The sequence below is a fragment of the Taurulus bubalis genome (assembly GCF_910589615.1).
Source record: "Taurulus bubalis genome assembly, chromosome: 19".
In the NCBI taxonomy this organism is placed as follows: Eukaryota; Metazoa; Chordata; class Actinopteri; order Perciformes; family Cottidae; genus Taurulus; species Taurulus bubalis.
The window spans coordinates 11,765,412-11,785,121 of NC_136607.1; the positions used below are offsets into that span (position 1 = coordinate 11,765,412).

The following is a 19,710-nucleotide window of genomic DNA, read 5'->3' on the forward strand; positions in this document are numbered from 1 at the left end:
TGTCGTGTTCCGCAAGAGTAACGAGGTAAATACGTCACGCTGCTGATGAGCAACATGAGCAACATGAGCTTGAACGAGCACTCGCTGCAGGCGCTGTCCTGGAGGAAGCTGTACCTGAGTCGTGCTAAACTGAAGGCTTCCAGTCGGACATCAGCTCTGCTTTCTGGATTTGCCATGGTAACATTTGTCTTGAAACCGCCCTCTCACTCTTCTGTGGACTAATCAGTCATATTACATAGCGTGGTCACGTGTGTAAAGTTATTTCCTGTTCCCTTCCCTTCAGGTGGCCATGGTGGAAGTGCAGCTGGACAACAGCTATCCATACCCACCTGCCCTCCTGATCGCCTTCAGCGCCTGCACCACTGTGCTTGTGGCCGTCCACCTGTTCGCGCTGATGGTCAGCACCTGCATTTTGCCAAATATAGAGGCTGTGAGCAATGTCCACAACCTCAACTCGGTGAAGGAGTCTCCACATGAGCGAATGCACCGACACATTGAACTAGCATGGGCCTTTTCTACTGTCATTGGTACGTTACTCTTCCTAGCTGAGGTGGTTCTACTCTGCTGGGTCAAGTTTTTGCCCGTTAAGCCCAAGTCCAGCAGTAATAATACAATTTCAGCTGGTGTGGCTGCTGCAATTACTTCCACTTCAATCATGGTCCCCTTTGGTTTAATCTTTATAGTCTTTGCTGTGCATTTCTACCGCTCCTTGGTCAGCCACAAGACCGATAGACAGTTTCAAGAGCTGGAGGAGCTCTCTAACCTCACCAGGCTACAAAACGAGCTGGACAACAGAGGGGATCCTTCCATCTTGCAGGCTCCAAGCTCACATTTCCCGTAGTGAAGTGTGGTGGACGTTCATCTATGGTGGAACTCTGACTGCTTGGTATTTCCACAAGACAGAAGCCAATGTTGGCTTGTAATTTTTTTACAGGTATGAAGATGTCTCATCTCTTCGTTGTGGAATTTACTTTCGTGAAAAAAGATGTATTTTTTAGAAAACATGTTTGATCGACTGAACTCACAAATCTGCCGTAATGCATGGCTCGAAATTGGAAAGTCTAAATTTAATTGTAATAGTTGCTTGGTGCTTCTCTTTCATTATGGTAGAGATCTAACAATAACTTGAAATCCTGTCTGTTGCCTGCTGCATTTATTTACCCATTTGTCAGTGAACACTGCATTTGTTAATATAAACATTGTGTTTTGTGAACCACAAGTATTTTACTCTTTCCTCCTTATTCACAGTGTACATAATTTATTGTACTGTCCACTGATTGTTTTTGTAATACTTGCTGTGTGTAGACTGATTCAACAGCTGCATAAACTGCAGTATTATTTGTATAGTATATTTGCTGACACACACAGAGGCTGTTGAAATAAACACCTTTTATATCAAGTGGAATTCAAAGTTTTAGAATTTCAAAAATAATTTAAATGTACTATTTTAAATTATTTGATCTATTGTGTTATTAGTAAGTAATGAATAAAGGGTTTGTGAGTAGACTTGATACATAACAGTTTTCACAGTTTATCACCCTGGTGCTTCATTTTGTAAAGACTGAGCACTCCACTTGTCTCACTTATCCTGAATTAGCTTGTTGTTTTCATCATTCATTCTTACAGAACACCACGATTGCTTTCCAATTAAACTGGTCTAATTTCATTTAACTGCGGTTTTATTCTCAATAATTTAGAGAAACTGATTACTGAGTTACCAATGTGTATCGGACGAGGTATAAGGTCATAAGTGAAAGGTTAAGGTATATACTGGGATGTTGATAAGTGCTATCTTGTCTCATGAAGTTGTACAGGTTGGGGTGGTGATGAGAGGGTAGGGTATTGTTCGTGTGCAGTGTATAGAGTGGATGTGTCATTTGTATTTTCCACAAAAATGAATTTAATCACCTGTGTTAAACTGGATTAATAGCTTAACTTCTATCACTATTGTTTTTTTTTTAACTCATTTGAAATATCAATAGATGTTTTTGTTTTGCTCCACACACAAGAACAAACCATTTGGTTGTAAATATTTTTGACAAAACTGAACAAACCGAATACCATCATGCCATTTGCTTTCTTTTTTATTCTGTCCCTGTGAGTGTGTTATAGAGTGGGAACTTGCTGTTGATCCTCTCAAGGTAGTCTGCCTTGGCTTCACTTAAAACCAACTGCATATCCACCAGTTGTAGCTTGAAAAAAAGAAAAGAAAAGATGTTCATATTTTAATCCACAGTAATGCATTGTAAAGTGCCTTGTCAAATCAAATGATGATGTGATTGTGCCACATAAGTGGTTACAGAGCGCTTGTAAAAGTATCCACAGTGAAAATGTACCTGTGGAATCGGATACTTTGTCGGTGTTGGTGCTTCATTCCTCCCAAAATCTGACAGGGTCCCACACTTTGCCACACCATCCATCCAAAGGCCTTCATAAATCTGGCCTTTGTCAAGATAGTAGAACTTTCCATTGCCGTTCTTCTTGTCATCTCGCCAGCTGCCTTCATACCAATTTCCATTTGCTTGGACACAAGTTGGAAAGTCACATTTTAAAACCCACCATGTTGCCTCACTAAACTATAATCTATTTTAGAGTTTTGAAAAGTGTGTGGAAAGGAAAGTGGACTTACCAAACCGGATGGCGCCCTGTCCATGATTCCTATCCTTCAGCCACTCTCCCTCGTAGATGTCTCCACTCTCGTAGTACATCCTTCCCCAGCCGCTTCGTTGGCCCTCACTCCACTCCCCCTCATAAACAGATGAGTTTTTGTAGTAGTGCATCCCGTACCCCTAAAGTATGAGATAGAACATGATGTGCAATATATCACAGAGTGTACATATATATGTTACAGTGTGCAAGTATAACAGCATATCAAATACATACATGCTTCTTTCCATTTTTCCATTCACCGCAGTGCCTCCTTGCATACTCCTTTGTTTCTGGAAGCAGCACACTGAAGGTAGCGAATCCATCACGTTTTCCAAATTTCCATTCTCCATTATAAATGGCACTGGAATTCTTCCAAACCTGAGTTCCCTTTCCTTGAAAAAAAGAATAAGCAAACTTTTGAGCAACAGTATGGCCAAAGTATGTCATGCTTGATGCTTTACAAACACGTGTTTACAAATATGTAGTTAAGTGTAAAAAGTATCTCACCATGCTTCTTGTCTTTCAGCCACTCTCCAGTGTATTCATTTCCACTGGCGGAGAAAACTGCGCACCGCAGTCCAGATCTCTGTGACTTTGTTTCCAACAATGTTGACAATAGATGGCTTGTCTGAGAGGTTTTAATGTACGGCATAACTGGGTGAAACCCCTATGGCCTGAATACGATGTTATGTGGAGGAAAATGGAGCACATGAATGAAAAGTTTTACTAAGAACAACATTGTTTTGATAAAACAAAGCTGAGAATGAATGAAATGAAAACAACCATGGCCAATTAAGGCTCGTTAAATAGCAGGCGATGCTGAGTTAACGTTAGTTACGTTAGTTAACGGTACTTTACGGTACTTTACAGTGTGACTTAGCCAAACACCGGCAACATCCAACTCTAATGTAAAGCAAAGTACTTGTACCTTAGGACGTGTCCAAGCGGATGACTTACTAAAACTCACAAAAACTCCATGTTGTCATCGAATAAATAGTGCTATAATGCACGTTTAACGTGTCTAGCTGGTGTCCGCAACCGAGAGGTCTCAGTATTCGCTGTATCCTAGCAACAGAAGTGTGGACTGTAACTTTGGTTGCTGCAATTTAATATTTTTGTTAAATATGTCTGTGACGCCCAACTGAAGACTACTGCTTTAGAATTTATTTGTAAAAAATAAATTAAAATAAAAAAAGTGTATTTAGTGAAGACCGCTTCAGTGACAGTGTACATAGTTATTTTATCATATTGCAGCGGCATTCTGACCCGTCCTACACCGCCTCTGATTGGCTTATCCTGATATTCCTATAAAACCAACCAATAAAGGGACCGAGCACAAGCCAATCAGAGGCGGAGGAGTTACAGTGTGCGCATGCGCTGTGCTGTCCATTTAAAAACGCTTATGAGTTGACAGCCTGAGGGAGAGGGTGAAATCTTGTGAAGCTGCTCTCCTCGCGTCAGCTAACCACTGTACCACAATGTCCAAACCGAAGTTTCAGACGGAATGGGAGGAAATTGACGAGGAATATCAACAATTACAGGTAACGGATGACACTAGGACGACAGAATCGTAAATCGCTGGCTTGTAGCGTGTGTTAAGTGGCTCTGACAGCCGATACTCTACTGTCTGCAGTAGTTTGGATGGCTATTTCTTATTCGCCATTCATTCTCAGCTCAGCTTCAAGCCAACACATGTGCAATATCTACGGGGTGGAATATGTTTCACTGGATGTTTATCATCTTCGACTTTCTCCGTGTTTTACAGCCGCTAACGTAAAGCAGCAGGTTTCTTGTCTCGCTGCTGTTGTGTTAGACGGCTAACGAGCAGCTAACTTAGCTAACAACAGAGCGGAGTGTTGCTCCATTGATTAATGTTGACGCTGAGTGATTGCTCCCAAAGTTACACAGTGGTTTTAAAGGCAACTTCAAGCTGTTGCGCGAGTAAATCAAGTCCTAGACATTGAACGCATCATCATCATCCGTCATCCCCACGCTAGCAAGCAAGCTAACTTTAAACAATAACGTAAGCAGTCGATAAAAGGACAGAGTGCAGCTCCCTTTGAGGTACAATACACCATCATGTCGTCTGTGGTGTCGAGGCACCGCCACCCTTCTGCTCACCAGACCACTGGGACGTTGGCCTGTGGTGCCATCAAAATGTATAATCTGGAGCTGATCCGTAGGGAGAGAGGAGGTGACTCAACTGTACGGGGATGTTGCTTAAGTGAAGCCACATGTTCAACTAGTGTGAAATAGTTGCATCAGATAAAATTCAGTTTGTACCGTTAAATATGGTGTACGTTGTGTACATGTGAACAGCACTGACAGACCCTACAGGACCACAGTGTTACCTCTGCTGACGATGCATCCTCACCTCCACACACTCATAAACCAGTGGTGATGGGGACCGTGCAGGGGAAGCTTTGTTCTGGTCTGCCAGCATTTAATCATACATACTGAAATATGCATTTGACAGCATAATGTCATGGGATGTTCGTCTTCTGATAGAAAGGTCAAACCAGATTTCACAGGTTGAAGCGTTTCTTTATCTGCTGAATAGAGACTCTGTTCAAGCTTTTCAGTGTTGTCTATTGACAATGTTTTGCTTGGCAAAGATTAAGAAGCATTTCACTCTTTCTAAGAAGTGTTTTCAGTGGAATATGACAAATTAAATGTAGGTTAATCACCCATCAGCACTTCCTAGTCGTTTCTTTTCTTGATACGTTTGTGAGTGCAAAAAGGCACATTATACATGGTATCACCTGTTACTCAGTCGGCGGGCTTTTTAGTGGTTACAGATTTCCTCCGCTCACCGTGTGTTTGTTTTGATCACTAGGAAACTCACAAAATATACAGACAAAAACTTGAGGAGCTCACCAATCTTCAGACCACATGCAGCAGTGCCATCAGTAAACAGAGAAAATGCCAAAAAGACTTGAGGCACAGCTTGAGCAAGTAAGTGTTTTCTGATCAGGACAGAACTGCATTTTTCTTCAACAGATTATTTACTCAAACCGCAGTCTCAAAATATTACTGTCTCAAAATATACATATATAAACAATAATAATTCCACTGATGATCATTTTGTCTTTTCGCCGTAGGTGTTCACAAAAATGTGACGAGAAAGAATTGAAACTAATAACGGATATCAAATCACAAATCAAGGAAAAAGAAAATGTGTTTTTTGATATGGAAGCATACTTGCCGAAGAAAAACGGGTCAGTACTTTTGCTTGTTGACAATTCACTCAACTTTACAGACAGTGGATATTATCTTGTTCTGTATTAATGTTTTTTTCTTTTTTTCTGTGTGTGTGTTTTCAGGCTGTACCTGAATTTAGTCCTCGGCAACGTGAACGTAACGCTTCTCAGCGACCAGGCAAAGTATGTCAAGTGTTCAGCCTCAAGGGCAGTGTGAAAAGTATGTTTTAGAGTTTGGATTTGGGTATGTTCCATCTTCATTTTAACCTCAATGTATTCATAGATTTGCCTACAAAGACGAGTATGAGAAGTTCAAGCTTTACATGACCATAATCCTGATGTTTGGAGCCATAACCTGCCTCTTCTTTCTCAACTATCGGTGAGAGAACTTTTTTTCCCTTCAATCATTATTGTTGTTGTTGACTTATTCAAATCTAAAGAGTATCTTGTTATGTCATTTTCTGTATTTTGTTTCAGAGTCACTGATGAAATCTTCAACTTCCTGCTGGTGTGGTACTACTGCACGTTGACCATAAGGGAAAGCATCCTCATGAGCAATGGCTCCAGGTATGTTGGGACGTCAGTCTGCTGGGACTGAAAAGTAAAACCACTAGTGCACTTGTTCATAGTTAATTATTTTCTTTCTTCGTTTTATTGAGAGGGAGAGAAAAGGATTAACCCTTTAAACCCTAATCCTATTTATTGTTTGAGTTGTGTTTAGACGTTGTACATGGGGATTGTATATTATTGTAGCCCTGATTTCTATGTTTAGTTTGATACATAACATGTTTTTTGGGGGGGGATTTATACCACGTTTTTCTTCTTCTTGATTTGTACCTTGTGACCTGATTATAAAAGGGTCCTCATAATTTTTGTTTTCTAGGATCAAAGGTTGGTGGGTGTCTCACCATTACGTATCCACCTTTCTGTCGGGTGTGATGCTCACCTGGTGAGTTTTTGTCTTTTGATTTGTTAGTGTGGCATTGTTTCAGCCTTGAGTACAAACACGTACAGGTTGGCGACTGCAACGACGATAAAGGCTACAGTTCCTTTATTTAGTTTACCCTTGTGTCGTTTCATAGGCCAGAGGGGCTCATGTATCAGATGTTCCGGAGCCAGTTCCTCGCTTTCTCCATCTATCAGAGTAAGAATTTAATCTGTTTGTGTATGTACAATATGGGGAAGGCTCTCTGAGTCATAATGTTGTTTGGGTCATAACCAGAATTTTTTTGTGGAGGTCTGGGTTTGATGTAATTGAATCTGCATCCAGTGTAGAATTCCCTCATTGAATGTATTTAGGAAGTTTGTTAGGTGGAATAATTTTTCTGTTAGAATGATGTATTTTCTTACAGTTGTGCCGGGCTTACCACTTTGGTGGGCTGTAGCTTAAACGAGGAACATGTAGAATCTCTTTTTGTTGTCTCATGACATTTCACTGTGGTCAAGTGTACAGCCAGTAGTACATCATCAGTTACACCAGCTGTGGGAGATAAAGGAGAACTACTATTACTTATGCATTTTTTTCTTTTTATATTTCCCTTCATGAATACCTGAATGTTGGGCTGCAACTAATTATTATTTTTTATCATTGATTAAACTGCCAATCATTTTCTTGCTTGATTTAATAAATAGTTTGCCTGTTAGAAAATAGTGTCCATAGTCGTTACAAGTCCAAAGTGAAGTCTGCAAAGGGTCTTGTTTGGTCTGAACTTAAGTCCAAAAATCAAAGATTGGAGTCACTGTAACAAGAGTAAGGGTGGCATTTTTGTTTGAAAAATTACTATAGTGATTAATTTATTATTAAACTAGTTGCTGAATAACTTTCTGACTTTCAACTTGACTAATAAAGTTCTACGTGAATGTTTTGTATGTTGCTATTGAATAACAAAGAGGAGATAATAAAATAATTACCTTCCATTCATTCTTTTTATTCTGGATTCACCTGCAACACTGTTTAAACTACAGTGAAACATTGTAGTGAATTGTTTTGTGTCATACAGTCGATGTTAAATGGATCTAATTTCAGTGGACGTAATCAATTAGCACTTTGACATATTAAGCTCTTATTGGATAAAAGCAAGTTGAGTTTTAGCATGAACCGTTCTATACTTCTGTGTTTCACGGATGTTAGACTGTAGACACTTCCTCTGTATCCTGCTGATAATGGCTGCATTTAGAAAAGGCTACAACAATTCTTTAAACCAGAAAACAGAAGTGAAGTCATGTTGCACACACTGGTGGTTACAGTCATTATCTAGTACATCACATGAAGACACACATATGATGTGATCCGGTTCTGTGGTTGTGGTTTAGCGTGAGAAGTAAATGTTTAAACAGACCGATGTTTGAAAACAAAAGCTTCAGCTGAAACTGGGACAGTGTGAGTCTTTTTATTTTGAGAACATATGCACTTGTTTGTTCATGAGCTGATGCTCATCCTGTAAAACAGTTTTTTCTCTGCAGCACTGAGTCATGTGTGAACCCACATCACCCCACAGTGTTGGCTGTGTGGTAATCCGTCATTGTTGCGTCCCGTTTGTCCTCCAGGCTTTGTTCAGTTCCTCCAGTATTACTACCAGCGCGGCTGCTTATACAGGCTGCGAACTCTGGGGGAGAGAAGCCAGCTGGACCTCACTGTGGGTAAGTTGTAAGCTATTTTTGGTGCTTGTCAATTTGATCATTTGAACTCTTGAGCCATCTGCAACACCATGTCTAGGGGAAAGGTCAGAGACGGTCGTTAACATCAGTATGCTGCCAAGCAGATGTTTGAATACCTCAGAGAATTTTGCTTCTAATTGACAACTGGGTACCTACATATGAACCATTTAGTTAGTATTCTGTGTCACATTGTCCCACGGTCACTGTTACACTTTTGTGTCTCTGCAGAGGGATTTCAGTCCTGGATGTGGAGAGGCCTCACTTTTCTTTTGCCATTCCTCTTTTTTGGTCATGTAAGTCAAAACCTCTTTTTTTTTTTTTTTTTTTCTCCTACATCTGTTTAAATCAAACTTCGACTTTATCGCCTTTTATGTTTATCGCCAAATGTTTAAAATCAGGAGGTGGTTGTACTTTGCAATCCATTTTACATCTGCATGCATTGTTTAGTGTTTAATCTGCAGAAAAGTGCATGAATGGGTGTTACTTTTTAAGAGCTTTTTTTCACGATGTGGATCAAAGTGAAATTTATTTGGGCAACGAGATCGTACGCCAACTCTGAAAGATAATGCCTCTTTTCTTCCTTCACAGTTTTGGCAGCTCTACAACTCAGTGACCCTGTTTCGCTTGGGAAGACATGAGGGCTGTAAGGAGTGGCAAGTAAGGATCCCTCTGGCAGATGCATTGTTTAAATGTATAAGAGTTATGTCGAGACAGACTGGGGGGGGAAAGCTTGACAGGCTTTTTAAAATCATTTTTGCCTTTTCTTTCATGTCGGGCCATATTCAGAGTTGGTGACTTAGGTTAAGTCAACATATGTGCTGCCAAAGTTTATCTCATCAATCTGGTGCAGCACACATGTGCGTAACTCAATTTCCTTTATTGAAATGACCTGTGACAAAGCCTGTTAAAGTCACAGGTCAAAGTCTGGCTGTTATCCACACCTACTTAACATGACCGAGCCCTTCCACCTTTCAAAATCCAGAGAGCTACAGTTTGTTTGTTCTTAACCACTTATTTTTGCCCCTTTTTTCTTCCAGGTATTTATGCTGGCACTGACATTTCTCGTCCTATTCCTCGGGAACTTTCTCACCACTTTAAAAGTCGTCCACCAAAAGGTTCAGAAAAACCAGGGGAAAATGCAAAAAAATGACTGAGACAAAAAACTCCTACGATCCTTACAAACGGCCAGTAATTTTGAAGCGACGCGCACATTGGCTTGATGGACCGACCGCAGTACGATCGAGCCGGGAGAAGACTAAACTGAAACCACTCTTTCTCTCGGTCTTCGACGGTGGCAGCAGCAACGTCCGGCCCAAAGTATCTGGTCCCACGGGCTTCTGCTTTCTAATGACTCTGCATTGATGTTGCTGCACAGTGAGTCCCAACACAAAGTGGTGTTCACCTGGTAGACCAACAACAGTCTGTCGCGTTGTCCTGTACATACAAAGTGAGCAGGAAGAATGTGGTTTTTATTTGGGTGTTTGTGTCAGCGCATGAATCTGTCGGAGAGCCTTTTGTTCAAATCATATGCAACTAAAAGAGGGCCGGTAGCGTCAATCCACAGGACAGAATACAGTTTGCCTTTTGGAGACCTAACGTCTGTCATGCGCTTCATGCCTCTGTGAAGTGGCACTGGTCAAACTGTCTCTGGACCAAATTGGACACGATCAACACTTCATTTCCAGAATTGTGTAATGTTTTATGTGTAGTTATGAACTCTGTTGTGCTATTTCACTGCTAACAAGTGTTTTGTTTTTTTACAAGACTTGTAGGTCAACAACGTAAACCTGATACTTGACTGCCTCTCAATTTCAGAAAAGAAATCTCCTGGTGTCTTTTTTTTTTTTTTTTTTTGTTTAGTTTTCCTAGTTCCTCAAATAAGTACGGACTTCAAGGGAACAACACTGCAACACTGTTTCTCCCTTCTGGCAACGGTTGCAAAAGCCATAACTTTTTTTTTTTTAAATTTAACGTTAAACTGAGTTATCTGGCTGAGTCACACACTTGTATGGTCTTTTATGAAGAACATTTGTTCCAGTGAAGCTTAAGTGAACTCCTCACTGACTTACATGTTCTCACTCTCACTAATTGTAATGTCTATGTTTATCTGTTTCACTAATGGTCGTACTCTTCCTTCACATTTATTACACACTTTATCACAAAGCCATGCACAGAGATTTTTATTATTATTACTGTGCTGAAACAAAGAACATGCTCGTTATGTGCAGAAAAGTATCAAATGCTGCTATTAGTGCTGGTCCTGTGAGACCAAGACGCAGAATGGTGATTGAAACTGTGCTGGGTTTTTGTTTTTCTAATTCCAATTAACATACTAAATAAAATATTTGTATGAATTAACTAATGGCTTAACCTGGAGCTTTTGCCCTCGTTGACTGTCGTGGCGTCTGTTTCCTGTCTCGTGCTTGTTTTGAAAGTTGAGTCTTTTTGTTTTTCAGCCGTGTCGGATCTCTAATGCCTTATTGTCCCGCCAGCCTGTCGCAGCAGAAAATCTCTCATTTTGAAAACTCCAAAGACGGTAGCATTTCTTTGTCATTTCCCAGAAAATAATCATGTTGAAGAGAATCCCAATATTTTAGGTATCACGTTTATTGAGGGGAAGGTTACAGACCAAAATGTTACATTTAATGCGAAAGCTGCCAGAACGCACAAAACAACTTGATTTCCTCATTTTTATGATGTAGCTGATGAACAATGTTTTCATCGTTCATTTCTAGGCTGTAACTGGTGCCTGAGTTGATCAGTTTCTCAATCTGTGTACATTGTTGTAAAATATATATATTAATAATTAAACACCTAATTCAATTTTTTTTGCCATTTCTGTGGTTCTTGTGCAATGTATGGGAAATACCTAAATTGTTCAGCCATTGCACACATGCAGTTTCCTGGCACTAGTGGGTGCTGCGGGTAAAGAAAAGAGCCACGCAGCTACCAAACAGATTCTACTTCAGTGTTTTGTTTTACTGGAAATGAACTAATCCTGTTGGGTGTTGATGAAGGTTTTCTTTCTCACAACTGTTAAAGTGACAGTGCCATGATATATTGAACTATGCTGTTATCTACATGCAGAATTTAAACCAGATTCAGACATTTTAATTGACATGAGAATTACAAATGTTTTAAATAGTTAACGATACTAACTGTTCAACTTTATATGCACATTTCAATAAAACACAGGTTTGGAAATAGTACAAACTTTAGATCAAAAAAATAAAAGTACTAAACGTGTCTCATATAAAAATACATTGACGGAAGGCATTTCAAGTTGCATACAAACCTGCTGCTTCTTGCTAAATAGTTTTTCCTATTTAGCCATTAGTTTGTTTCTTGTTACGGTGAGGGCTGAGGACTCAGTGAGGCCCAAACTTACAGGACAGGTCAGTGTTTTCTGAACCAGTGCTCATACAGCTGTTTCCACACGAGGACGCCGAGCATCTTTGGTCTCTGAATGTCTAACCATGTGAATGAATGGCTTTCAAAAGGGGGAAAAATGCCAGTAGAGTCCTCAAGAATCGATTCTTCTGACTTCACAAAACTACACATTTCTTCTTCCTCACGTAGTTCTTTTGTTTTCGATTAAAGGCCAAAGTTCTTTTGGTTGCCTCCCTGAAAACGTCGTCCACGTTCTCCTGATACTTTGCCGAACACTCGAGGTAGAGCATTGCATTCATCTGCTGCCGGGTCTCCTCGCCCTACACCCCAAACCCACCCAACATCAACAGTTAGTCTTTGTGAGCTGATGAATATACGTTTGGAAGAGATGTCTCATTGCATTGAAGCTGTAGTGTGTAGGTGTGGTTGTAGGTTCTGGTTAGCGCGCTTCCTCTTGCACATTGTCGTTAACATCCTGTAACCTCAAGCATCAGGCCCGTTCTTTTAGATCACAAGATGTCTGAACTCTCCTCCTGACCTTACCTGTGTGTAAGTGATGGGAACCTGGTCCATAGCCATGAGCTTCCTGGCACACTCTTTATCCTTCCTGAGGTCGGTCTTGCAGCCAATTAAGATGACCGGAGTGTCCCGACAGAAGTGCTTCACCTCTGGGTGCCACTGGGTATACAAAACAAGACTTTAAGGATCTGCGGCATTTTGTGTCTGCTCTTTTTTACATCAGACTTTGTTCTTCAGGATTCAGAAAAGAGAACGTCCCAGCACAACACTGAGTCCTACCTGCAGGCACACGGGGTCAATGTCCACATGCAGGCTCAGTCACATGAGTTAATCATATTGAAAAGAATGCAGCCCACATACCAGGCGAACAATCATGAACACACACACACACACACACACACAACTTTAACTGGAAACCTGAAACTGTATCTTGGCCCGATGATAATGAGCGATAGAAGGGATCACCTTTATCAGGACATTCTCATGGCTGGTGGGGTTGGTCACGTCAAAACAGACTAAAATCAGATTGGCTTCTTGGTATGAAAGCGGCCGTAGTCTGTCGTAGTCTTCCTGTCCTGAAAGGAAGAAGGCAAACGATGGCAATGTTAGCTGGTGCGTGTTAAAGTGAGCACACACTTGTAAATAACAATTCCTGTCAACGAAACAAGAAGTGGTCTGCTTCGGATGCAACAGCCTGAACACAACTATATGAAGTAGGCTGTGCATTGAGGGTAGATGTATTAAACCACATCCTGGATTCAGCTTCCTTTCACACTGATGTGATGGACCCTGTTGCAATTGTATCAAAGATAAGCAGCCAGTCTGTCATGGCTTATCCTGAAAGTTAAATGACTTTAAAAACTGCTCCGTTCAGATAGGAACTTCACGTGTACCCAAATAAATACAGCCGTTTGGAGTAAAGCTAGCTATTGTTTAAATTATCAACACCAAATATGAACACAATTTTATTCAAACACTCTAAGTGGTTGTTGATTTTTTTATATAAAAACACAAATAGCTGTGTAAGAAATCTACCTTAATAAATGGAAATAGCAACGATTAAAATCATCCAATTTCAGAACAGAGCCACTGAGTTGATGGAGAATCTGAGTGTTAACTTTTAGCACATTACGCTCTTTTACGTTCAAGTAATTTTGCTGTATAGTAAACTACTAGCGATAATATATAATACAATATATATACATATTAGTCGGGCTCTATTATTGATCGATGCTAAATTAAAATACAGTAACTCACCTATTTAAATTCAACATTAAATCAGAAGGAATAAGAGGATTTCACTTGATGCAGGTTTTCTGTCTTATTTGGAAGGTAAAAAAACACTTTTTGCCTCTAAAGTTGATTTCCTAACAGAATATGAACAGTTACTACATGCAAACAGTTGTTCCGTTGCTGAAAGACAATGTTGATGATGCTCTTTACCACTTCCTCTTGTCTGTCAGTTTAAGAACATCAAGATAAAGACACACAGGGGGAGGATCTCTGAACTTCATTTTCTTAAAACATATTTATTCTGTCTGTGCATATATAATTCAGTATTGTAGTTTTTTTTTACTGTTTTCACCATTTATTATTTATATTACTTGTCTTGATTTTTTACTATGTCTCTTCTGTGCACTTTACCCTGTTTGCTGCTGTAATCCTACAAATGTCCCCACTGCGGGACTAATAAAGGAATATCTAATCTAATATAAAACTATTAAATGATTTATGTAAGGCAATCTGAGGCAGTATACCGGTATGTTTTGTTTAGATGTATCTATAGTGTACTCTAATGAGTGGTCTCTCCAGTCAAATAAATAATAATCATCGATGTTCAACATGGAGGTGATTTTTTGATGGTCTTACCAGCTGTGTCATACAGGTTGAGCTTTATCTCTTTTCCTCCGAGAGAGATAGTGGTGACATATTTTTCGAACACTGACGGTGCATACTTCTGTTTTTGATACACAAGAGAAAGATGTCCATTTTTTGATGCAACCATACAGTATACATTTATATAATTCCATATGTCAGCCCATTTATAAGTTCACACATGTTATTTGTGATCCCTGTAAAACCAGGAAATGAAGCCCACTTATTTATTTTAACGAAAATATATTGTTGGCAAGTTCTAATTTCAACATTATTAGACTTTTGATTATGGTAAGACAAACATATCTTTAATTAATATGTACTATCAACAGATGATGTACACATTGCATGACATAGAAGTTTTTCTTACCTCAGGAAAATCACCTTTAGCATAAACCAACAGAAGAGACGTCTTCCCACAGCCTCCATCTCCCACTACCACAATTTTAAGTTCGGCTCCCCTTTTCGTGGTACCATTAGCAGTCCCACTCCCAGCAACGTTGTGTGTCATTTCGCTTCCAAACAGTCAAACATGTGCCAGACAGGACAGGGCTGAAGATACTCCCTCCAGATTTAATTAAAATACATAGCAACGCTTAAATGACTCTGTATTTGGAAAGGCTGAGATGAGATGATGTACAAGTGTCAAGAGAGAGGAACAGAAATGCCTCATGTTTTACCAGGTAGCTCTCATGGTTCACCACTTCCTGTTCCTGTCGCATTGAAGCAGTTTCCAATTGATCACCTACCCTCTTCTCCTATCAAATCATCAGTCGGCTCACTGAAAGCATCTCTGAGTAAGAATAGGGAGTTGCGTGGAACAGTTGAGTCTGACTGGTCCACTTCCTCTATCGAATGTGCATGCCTTTTTCATTTAATGGGTGGGCACTCAACCTGAAGCACTGCCTCCATCAATAGAGGGGTGGGTGTGTTTGTGTGTGTGTGTGTGTGTGTGTGTGTGTGTGTGTGAGTGTCTGTGTGTGTGTGTGAGAGAGAGAGAGAGAGAGAGAGAGAGAGAGAGAGAGAGAGAGAACATTGAAAATATCCACCTCTAATGCTGAAGTTAAGTCAGTGGGTTTTTGAAACGCTAAAAGATTTCTAGATTTTCATCTGTGAAGTCATGCATGTTGGCCTTGGTATGCTCTGATGACGATGAATGCGCTGGGTGTGTGCACTTGTATACATCCGTCAGAGCTTTCTACGTCTGTGAACTTGCTTTCTCAGAAACGTACAAATGGCCAAACCCTTTTTCTTCTGAGAGGAAACACTAAATATACAGCAATAAATCAGCTGCTTCGCTTCTTTAAATGTATGCATTTTATTTGGGATTTCCCACCCTTTTCATTCCCATGCATGGAGGTTTGAATCAATGTGGAATATTCCTTTAATCCATGGGATCCCATGCTCATGATGATTGACACACACACACACACACATATATATATATACTTGAATCAATTTGGATCTGATTGTATATATGTCTTAGCCTTTGAATAGACCTTCATTAAGCAGTCTTTATGCAGAATCTATTCATGCAATTGGTCAAATGTGGACCATGTTTATTGCTGTGTGTTTCCTTTTAATGTGATTATTTTAAATCCCCAGGAGGTATTTTACAAGCAATGTGTCAGTCATATTTGTCTGTTCGATCTGTATGGCTGAACACAGCAGTGACATCACAGATTGGGGCGTCAGGATAAACTATTCCCTCTCATCCCAGGGTAGAATGTAGGGACATCTTTATCCAGCATCAAACTATGAGCAAAAAAAAAGTGATTTGGAGACGACATTCTGAGGTACAGTATATGTTACCTTACTATAAGGTGAAAACATGCATGTGCTGCTATTTACTGGGAGACTGTGGGTGTGCGAAGCTGCCGCGCTGCTTTAAGGCATGAAGAATCATTTATCAGTGTTTAAATGGTGTTGAGCCAGATGTGGTGTAATGATCCAAAGCAACTGGACATTCAGTTCAGTTACTACTCAAATAAACTGGATGATTGATTGTCTTGTACTTTACAGTATATGCAATAAAATTATATTTTTCCATGAGGAACATGTCTCAGCCAAGTCGATGATGGCTGTAATTACAGAAATCAGTAACAGTGGGTGTCAGGAGAGAGTAGTTCATAGAGAATGAGTCCACACAACCAGGTTACAGACACATTTTGTGTTTGACATTACACTTGATTCAGTATCTGGTCTGGAACATTTCCTCTCTCATAAAAGTGAAACTCTGTTTGAGGAAAGCTACAAAGACAAATTTGAAGGTTACATTTCAGTGGTCTCGGGTGGGGAAAATATGCAGTTAGTGGGTAGGAGTAGGGAAAATTTGAGCAAGCTGTCCCTTTAAGAGGATGAGCTGACACTGCCTTTTCCTTTGCCTATTTAAAAAAAGTGTAATCTTTTCAAGTATTTTGCCAGAATACACACATTTACTAAAAGGGAATTTCACCTATAAATTGGCTTCTACAGCCATGTCACCATGCAGCATGAATTGAGTTCACTGTGTAATTTAGTGTAGTATCACGACAGGCCTAAAATCATTAAAAAAGGTAGATATTACAATGAAAGCCCATCAAAAAGGAAAAGCAACCTGCTTCAATTTCCAAAACAATAAAACATAAGAATGAGGGTATAATCTATTTATTTAAATATTTCAGGAACACAGACATGTGATAATATTGTCAAATAAGAGACTACATCACAAACCATACTGGATTAGTATACTAATGATACACTAAATATGCACATATTTAAGACCTAGAAAGAAGAAAAGACAGTATTTCATATACAAATAAATACAGGAGCCATAACGCCAATGAAAAAACATTGAATAAGCAGACCCATAGATAAAAAAAAGAAAAGAAAAACACAATAGGAGGATACCTGATTTGATTCAGCGAACAATCCGTCAAAATAAAGGGCTGAGAAAACAAGAAAAGAGAAAGAAAGGGCAGAGCAGTTTGCCTGACTGCCTGCTACTCTGACTCCATAAAAAAAAAGCCATAAAACCGTACTCATGTGCCCCAATAGGTTCTACAAAACGGTACAGTGGAACAAGCTATGAAAAATGCCCGTATAATAGTAAAAAAAAGAAGTGCTTGTTTGATTTACACGGTGAAACTGGCAGCCTAGCAAATGAATAACGTTGCATATAAAAATATATTAAAGTGTCCTGTAGATGTAGGATACAAAATATCCACAGGTATACAGCCCCCTTTCATCAATTAATAAACAAAGAACATTTGTCAAAAAAAAATAATGTTTTTTTTCGTCGTGCAGAGACAGCTGTCCCGCAGAAGAGAGGCCAATCCTCTGTGTGGAATATTCCAGTCTGTCAGCGGCGCGCAAAGCTGAATGGCGAACCCACAGAGGAGGGTTTTTTTTTTTTTTTTAACAAAGGCCTATAAACAACCTCATTGGCGGATTTGGAGGCAAAATGTTCCTCTTTGTTACATACATAAAACCTTCTTCACATTTTGTCCCCATTGCACTGGGGGGGATGGGGATCTAGAAAGCAGGTTTGGACAGAGCAGAGCGCTGTCTGTCTGTCTGCAGCCTCGTGACCTGCAAATGGAGGAATGCGCGCTCTTGGCAGCCGCAGCGAGGAGTGGATAACAAGAAAAACAGGCCTCTGACACACCAACTACAAATGTGTGCTCGCATAAGCACTGTGTGTCTCTCTCTCACACACACACACACCAAAAAAGGGAGTGCGTAAAGACACCGCAAACGTGGCCCACCTTAAAACCGAATTAAGACCCCCTTCTTTTCAACTCCTTCACCGAAACAAAAAAATATAGAATCGCATCTTTTTAAGTTAGCATTTTCTCATCTGCAGCACTAAAAACAATCGATGCCAGAGATCCCGCCGGACTTTTTCTCTCTCTCCTCGAGCTAAAGAACACGCGCTGAAGCCCGAAAAGGCACCCCCCGTGTTATTTCCCCCCAGATACAGAACAACAGGGCTGCTGCAGAGGACTCCTGATGACCTTATATAGCAGTGTGGGGGTGCAACACGCTCGAGCTCTCGTGGCAAGCGTCCAGAGCTCTCGGATTACTGCCGTTGCCATGCAGGGCGAGTCAGTGACCGACAGCCAGAGCACGCCACTGTGCGAACGTGTCCTTCCCTATACGCAGTGGCGGCACTTTTTTTCTTCTTTTTTCCTTTCGTACTTCTTGTTAAACACACACCAATTCGAGTAAAATCGCCCCTGCCTGCGTCGGTCGGTGTTAAGACTTCCTGTTGTCGCACCGAGAAATGTGCTCGGAGCGAGGCGCGCGAGCGAGCCTCTCCCAGTTATGGCGCAGCAGCGTTTTACAGCACAGTGCTGTCCTTTGTCTGCAAAGAAGCCATTTTGAGACAGAAACAGCAGAGCAAGCAAAGCAAGTGTAGCCTACATATCACTAAAGGGTCTCTTTGGATAAAGGGAAGCAGTGACATTTACGAGATTCCTCCCCATTTCTCCCCTTTCCTCGTTTAAGACTTGGATTACATGTTTTGAATGCAAACTGTAAGTTTACAATATCAAACACAAATACGACTTATGGATAAATATTACAAAAGCCAATACAGTTATGCTGATAACGTTTTAACCACACGTATTTATTGTTCATGTTGTCATGTCCTGTAGTATATATAACACTTAACTTACAATTAGACATAAACTGGCAAATTAAGTGAAATAGCTCAAAATCCATTACCTTTCCAAACATTTCCTTGTTTTGTTATGTGATGTAGCTCAGTTAGAAAATGTCGAAATTGAAGAGGTTAAAGCCTACTTGACTGCAATCCTGTCTTCAAGGAGAGAGAGAGAGGAGATGGTTTGCATATTGCCCACACAGATATGATGCTTGAAGATGCATATTCGCTGGCTCAGAGGCAATGCCTATTGATCAAAAAAAGTTTTCAAAAGAGCTTTCTGTCTTTCGTGCTAATGGATTCCTTCCTTTTCAGGAGATGCTATCCCACCCCTTATTAATGCCATTATTAGAGGATCCGAAGATGGAGCTGAAAACATTCCTTCTGCCCCTGCGTTTAGGCCTGTTAACTGCATTTCACCAAAGTGCTGAGGTAAATATTTTCACCGTAGTTTTCCCTCTGTTTCCTCTGAAGTTTGACAGTCTGTTTTTTTAACCGTTGTAGAAACTGTTAAAGGCTACCTACATGAGCGTCTAAATACATTTAAATGTGCCCTTGACGCAAGGTCAAGCCGACGATTACACTTTGGACGCATTTGGTTCTTATATGGCAAATGGACGGCACAAACGTAATCGTTCTCTAAATTGTAGGAGGGGTAATCTACAGCACACAAGCCACCACGGGTGTTAAGCATTGCTGTTGTGAGAGGAAAGTGTTTTAAAGGCATTGATCAAAGCAAATGGGTTATCAATCAACAGTCAAAATTCCAGGCAG

General features: G+C 40.2%; 4 protein-coding genes across 4 annotated transcripts; 2 read left to right on the plus strand and 2 right to left on the minus strand.

Annotated features, from left to right (window-relative positions):
- Positions 1 to 63: 63 nt before the first annotated feature.
- On the plus strand, positions 64 to 1,219 carry orai1b (ORAI calcium release-activated calcium modulator 1b; the record flags this gene model as incomplete). The annotated part of the gene is made up of 2 exons (XM_079235298.1): positions 64 to 177; positions 284 to 1,219. The coding sequence occupies 2 exons, from the start codon at positions 64 to 66 to the stop codon at positions 839 to 841; spliced, it is 672 nt and encodes a 223-aa protein (XP_079091424.1). The 3' UTR covers positions 842 to 1,219.
- Positions 1,220 to 2,084: 865 nt separating this feature from the next.
- On the minus strand, positions 2,085 to 3,301 carry morn3 (MORN repeat containing 3; the record flags this gene model as incomplete). The annotated part of the gene is made up of 5 exons (XM_079234961.1): positions 2,085 to 2,192; positions 2,337 to 2,521; positions 2,630 to 2,789; positions 2,884 to 3,041; positions 3,157 to 3,301. 5 exons carry the CDS (start codon positions 3,299 to 3,301, stop codon positions 2,085 to 2,087), a joined length of 756 nt encoding a protein of 251 aa, XP_079091087.1.
- Positions 3,302 to 4,127: 826 nt separating this feature from the next.
- tmem120b (transmembrane protein 120B) lies at positions 4,128 to 9,661 on the plus strand (the record flags this gene model as incomplete). The annotated part of the gene is made up of 12 exons (XM_079235709.1): positions 4,128 to 4,190; positions 5,486 to 5,604; positions 5,751 to 5,867; positions 5,973 to 6,032; positions 6,133 to 6,228; positions 6,327 to 6,416; positions 6,733 to 6,798; positions 6,932 to 6,993; positions 8,397 to 8,489; positions 8,736 to 8,800; positions 9,096 to 9,164; positions 9,545 to 9,661. The coding sequence occupies 12 exons, from the start codon at positions 4,128 to 4,130 to the stop codon at positions 9,659 to 9,661; spliced, it is 1,017 nt and encodes a 338-aa protein (XP_079091835.1).
- An 842-nt stretch (positions 9,662 to 10,503) lies between these two features.
- On the minus strand, positions 10,504 to 14,946 carry rhof (ras homolog family member F). The gene is made up of 5 exons (XM_079235534.1): positions 14,662 to 14,946; positions 14,286 to 14,373; positions 12,882 to 12,991; positions 12,441 to 12,575; positions 10,504 to 12,217 (listed from the first exon to the last, which is right to left on the minus strand). The coding sequence occupies exons 1-5, from the start codon at positions 14,800 to 14,802 to the stop codon at positions 12,053 to 12,055; spliced, it is 639 nt and encodes a 212-aa protein (XP_079091660.1). The 5' UTR covers positions 14,803 to 14,946; the 3' UTR covers positions 10,504 to 12,052.
- Positions 14,947 to 19,710: the final 4,764 nt, after the last annotated feature.